The 4,692-nt window shown below is 30.9% G+C and overlaps 1 protein-coding gene across 1 annotated transcript; it reads left to right on the top strand.

The window, feature by feature from the left end:
- The first annotated feature begins 379 nt into the window (after nt 1-379).
- Nucleotides 380-4,251, top strand: LOC114190711 (traB domain-containing protein). Its single transcript, XM_028079691.1, has 7 exons — nt 380-839; nt 1,894-2,009; nt 2,081-2,169; nt 2,246-2,320; nt 2,874-2,981; nt 3,550-3,645; nt 3,833-4,251. The coding sequence occupies exons 1-7, from the start codon at nt 469-471 to the stop codon at nt 4,085-4,087; spliced, it is 1,110 nt and encodes a 369-aa protein (XP_027935492.1). The 5' UTR covers nt 380-468; the 3' UTR covers nt 4,088-4,251.
- The last annotated feature ends 441 nt before the right edge of the window (nt 4,252-4,692 follow it).

Below are 4,692 nucleotides of genomic sequence, written 5' to 3'. Positions count from 1 at the left end.
TACAATTTTTAATTAATTTATAATTCGGAATAAATTAATAAATTATAAATTATGTATTTGTTAAAATTCTTGTTTATAAATGTTCTAACTTATTTAAAATATAATAAAAATAGTTTGATAATAAATAATTAAATTATCTGTATAATGTATTTATTTCATCATTTTAATCCTTAATATTGAAGTTTATTTTTAAATGACAAGTAACATAAAAAGTATATAACATAAAGTTGTTATATATCATATATGTTGTTCTAATGATGTGTGTATGAATTTATATCAAATTTTGTTCAACTAAAACAAAAATAATAAAATTTTATATTTCATAAATTAAAGTAAAAAAAAAAAAATTAAGAAGCAAAATGGGGAATACATATCAATAGCCTTCATCGAAATTCACCTCCACAAGCTGCTCTTATCGTCATCACTTGGAAATTGCTTCTCTTCCACGAACTCCACTCCTCAACTGCGATGAAGTCAATCTTCCCAGTTTTCAGGAGCAACCCATTTTCCCTCTCAACAACACCTCTGAAACCCTTCAAGGTTTCCGTGAAACCCCCACCCCCAGATTTTGATTACAGGCGAGAGATTTCGGAGGAGTCCAGAGCCGCCATAGCCGAATCTCACCCCGAGTTGCTGGACTTAGCCGACAATGGGAGCTTGGTCTTGGTCCAGAAGAAGAGGTTTGGCCCAGTCCCTTCTTGGAGGACCGAATTCGTGGAACCTGAATTCATTTGGCTGATAGGAACTTCCCATGTTTCCAAGGATTCGGCTATGGAGGTACAACGCGTGGTGCGCGCTTTGAGGCCTGATAATGTTGTTGTAGAGCTCTGCAGAAGCAGGTAACTACAACCACTGCTGTTATCATATTCCTGCTTCATTATCTTTCATGGAAATCATTCATCGTGTCTCAACAATTAAGGCATCTCTTGATGGGGAATGGTGTATGCGTGACTCTGTGGGCCTGTAGTTCCACAGCTCCGGGAACCGTTTCTAGTGGCGAATTAATCATAGTCTTGTTTTGTGTGTAGTTTTTTTAAGTTAATAACATAGTGGCGTGTTGGTTATCTTATAACATGTAATTAATTTAAACACTGTAACAACTTTTAATTGTTATGTTCAAATTCATTATTTTAAAAGAAAATGTTAACTGTTCGAAAGTTGAAAGATCACAACACAATTAATAAAGATTTTAAAAAATATCATGTTTTTTAAATTCTCCATGGATGGAGAAATTATGTTGAAAAATTAGTATCTACATATGTTCATATTTATGAGAATCAAACTCTCTATAATAATAACACACAAAAATGGCTTAGATCTTGAAACATGGTGTAGGGAAATTTAAGAAAATTAAGAGTTAATAATGAGAGTATCCGTAAAAGATTGACAACATATGAAGCAAAGATCAATTTGTAAGAAATGAAGAGTGAACTATGAATGAAGTATAAATCCTCTCAAAGTAGTTGGGGAGTGAGAATCTAATATTGTGATCGATGAATCGGATGTGAAGTAAGAAAGACAAAAACATGAGTGGAAAATGTATACTACAACCGGAAGAAAACGTGAAACGTGACAACATTACATGTACTAGAAAAGAATGACAAAATTGCAAGTGCAAAGAGAAGATGGAATGAAAATGAATAATAAAAGGTCACAAATGAATTTGCAAATAATTTCTCAGAGATACCATGAGTATACACTATATTGGTTATTACTGGAACTGTACTGATGTAAAACTTAACTTGACAAATATAATATTGTATCTCATATTTTTCCTTTTCCCTTTCTTATCTTTTTCCAAAATCGAATGTACAGGGTTTTCTTTTTCAACTTATACTATCCACATTGTTTATTCCACATCTTAACTTCAATTGTTACAGATCTCATTTCCAGAGCTGGGATCATGTATGTTTCTGACGATGAAGAGCCTAGGAAACAATTGCGTTCTAACATGTTTTCCTTGAGTGGCACCGGTTTTTTTGGAGCTGTTGGTCGTAGCATAAACCTAGGTAACTTCACAATTTTTATCTCTTATAATATCTATAAAAAAAAACTTATTTACTGTTTATCTAAATATCAGGTGGTCAAACTGCATTAGCGTTGCGATTACTTTTGGCTGCCTTTTCATCAAAGATTTCTTCGGATATTAATCGCCCTTTCGGTGATGAGGTAGTTTCAAAGTACTATAGATTTCTAGTACATGGAAGTAGAAAGTCTTTTAATAAATGTAATATCTATAATGTAGTTTCGTGCAGCCCGAAAGGTTTCCGAAGAAGTTGGTGCACAAATAGTTTTAGGAGATCGACCAATTGAAATAACGGTATGTAACTTCAGATTTTCTATCGGTCATAACTTGCATTAACACATGAAAGCTTGATAAGTATTTATGTTAGTTGGGTTGGGTGCAAAAGTGTTGGGAATAGTCCAAGTGTGAGTCAAAAAGTCTCACATTGGATATAATAGACAAAGTTAAACACTATATAAGAATAAAGACCCATAACAACATTGCCTTAAGGTTTTGGTGTAAAAGTGGTGTCTAAGGTTTTATATGTGTAAGACTAATGTCATATAACCATATAGAACCACAATCTCTCAATATCCATAAACATGCTTATGACCATAACCATATTATATATGAAAATATATATAAACCCATCAAAAAGTTATCTTCACAATGAGGCTAACTTGATAATTAGTGAAAGATAATTCTTTAATGATACAACTAAGTGTTATGTGTATACACTCATCCTCTCCCTCAATTAAACTTGATGTATTGATTTCAAACCACGTAAAAAAAAAGGAGTTAGACAGATTTATATGATGGAATTTATGATTAAAAAATCATTTTTCCTTGTTTATTATCTGTTTTGCAGCTTCAAAGAGCATGGAAGGCTATGAAATGGAATGAGAAACTAAGTTTAGTGTTATCAATTTTTCGTGGGATAGCATTTTCATCAAACATTTCTGTAAATAAGCTAAAGGTTAGTTTGTTTGATCAAGATACTACAAGTTTAGTTTATATTATTTTTTTCCATGCTAAATCTCTAGCTTCTATATAATGAATATTAAGGAATGGGAGAAAAAAAGGGACTTTGACATTGTTCTTGCAGATAGCTAACCATCTTATTGAAATAATATTTGATGTAAGAACAAGCTATTTTAGGAATGTCTAAATGATCTATGTATTCCTTTGATTTTGGTTTTATAGTTTGTCGAGGGATTCACAGACATGTGGTGAATCGTTTATGCATTATTTCATTTCTTCAATTTAAATGAAAAACTGAGTCATTGCTCATCTTATGATTGGATTGATATATGAGCAATGATGATTATGAGCAAGATTTTGTAGAGTGGGAAGTGTACAATTCATGCGAAAAAAAAAATTGTACAGAACTAGGAAAAAGAGAAAAAAAAAAAGTGTGTATGTATATGTCTGTAAGAGAGAAATATGCATGATTCATTATGATATTCAATCACACAAATATACGTCAAGGTTTGCCATATAGAAATTATTTGAAAAACTATAGACTGAAATAATGGTAGTTGCAGGAAGCAAGTTCGGATGATGATAAATTACAACTTTATGAGCAGTTGAGTTTTTCATATCCTTCCTTATTGTCACCTCTGATACACGAACGAGATACAGTAAGTGTTTCTTTTTCCTGTTTCACTTGCATGTTTTTTCCTTCAAAGACTAACATAAATATGTTTGTTTTTTAAATGTCATATCCGAAAAATTGGTTTCATGCGCTTAACTAAGATGTTATGTTACACTTTTAGTATCCTTTCATATGCAAATGCAAGTATGAATGGTGTATTATTTTTGGTGCAGTATCTTGCATGGTCATTGAAGAGAAGCAAAGCTGTGAATAACAGTAAAAGGGTTGTGGGTGTGATAGGAAAAGGTCACATGAAGGGTGTGATATATGCATTGTTATGCGACACAGGAAATTTGAGGTTTAGGGACCTTGTAGGGAAAGATTCTTCTGGTGACTGGATCAGTGGCCTAGTCAAGAGTTTAGTGAGGGATACAATCATTGGTATCTTCTTATGGGCCTTATATGAATTCATAAATGGAGGAACATAGAGCAAGCCCATTTATATTTTTCATTTTTACTGGATTGTCCAAGTTTCAAAAGCAAACCACTTTGGACAATTTAGAAACAAAAAAAAAAAACTATAGGTATAAAAAGACCATGGTTGTACATCATATCTTTTATGGGCGTATATGGTAAAGCAGTTAGTTTATATTATCAATGAAATTATTTGATAAAGTTATTTTATTTGTGTTTGATAAGGTGTTTTTTTGTCTACTTATACTTTTTGAACATATTACTTAAAGTTTTTCCATTGTGTTTTTATTGTTACACGTTTTTTTAAATTATTGATTTAATATTACACAACATTTATTATTGTTTTAATTATTCAATTGTTTTTTTTTTCAATAAGTATTTGTTTGTCTAGAAAGGATAACTGTTTTAAATTACAGTGAACAATGAAATATTACTTGAAATTTATAAAAAAATTAGTGTATAAAAAAATTAAAAAATAGAAAGTTATAAGTATATAAAATATTTAACTGCATAATATTAAAAATTATTCAATAATGAATTATGTTTTTATTTATCATTTTGAACTTTTGTTTAGTTTTGTCAAAAGCATCATTTTTCAATTTTTAGCATCTTTTTATCT

Source organism: Vigna unguiculata, chromosome 7 (genome assembly GCF_004118075.2).
Source record: "Vigna unguiculata cultivar IT97K-499-35 chromosome 7, ASM411807v1, whole genome shotgun sequence".
NCBI lineage: Eukaryota > Viridiplantae > Streptophyta > Magnoliopsida > Fabales > Fabaceae > Vigna > Vigna unguiculata.
This window is presented reverse-complemented; position numbering and strand designations above follow the sequence as displayed.

Excerpts from the sequence above, each read along its gene's own strand:
- LOC114190711 (XM_028079691.1), top strand. The coding sequence starts at position 469 with ATGAAGTCAATCTTCCCAGTTTTCAGGAGCAACCCATTTTCCCTCTCA. Across the intron at positions 2,010-2,080 it reads TGGTCGTAGCATAAACCTAG|GTGGTCAAACTGCATTAGCG; the intron begins GTAACTTCACAA and ends TCTAAATATCAG. Across the intron at positions 2,321-2,873 it reads ATCGACCAATTGAAATAACG|CTTCAAAGAGCATGGAAGGC; the intron begins GTATGTAACTTC and ends TCTGTTTTGCAG.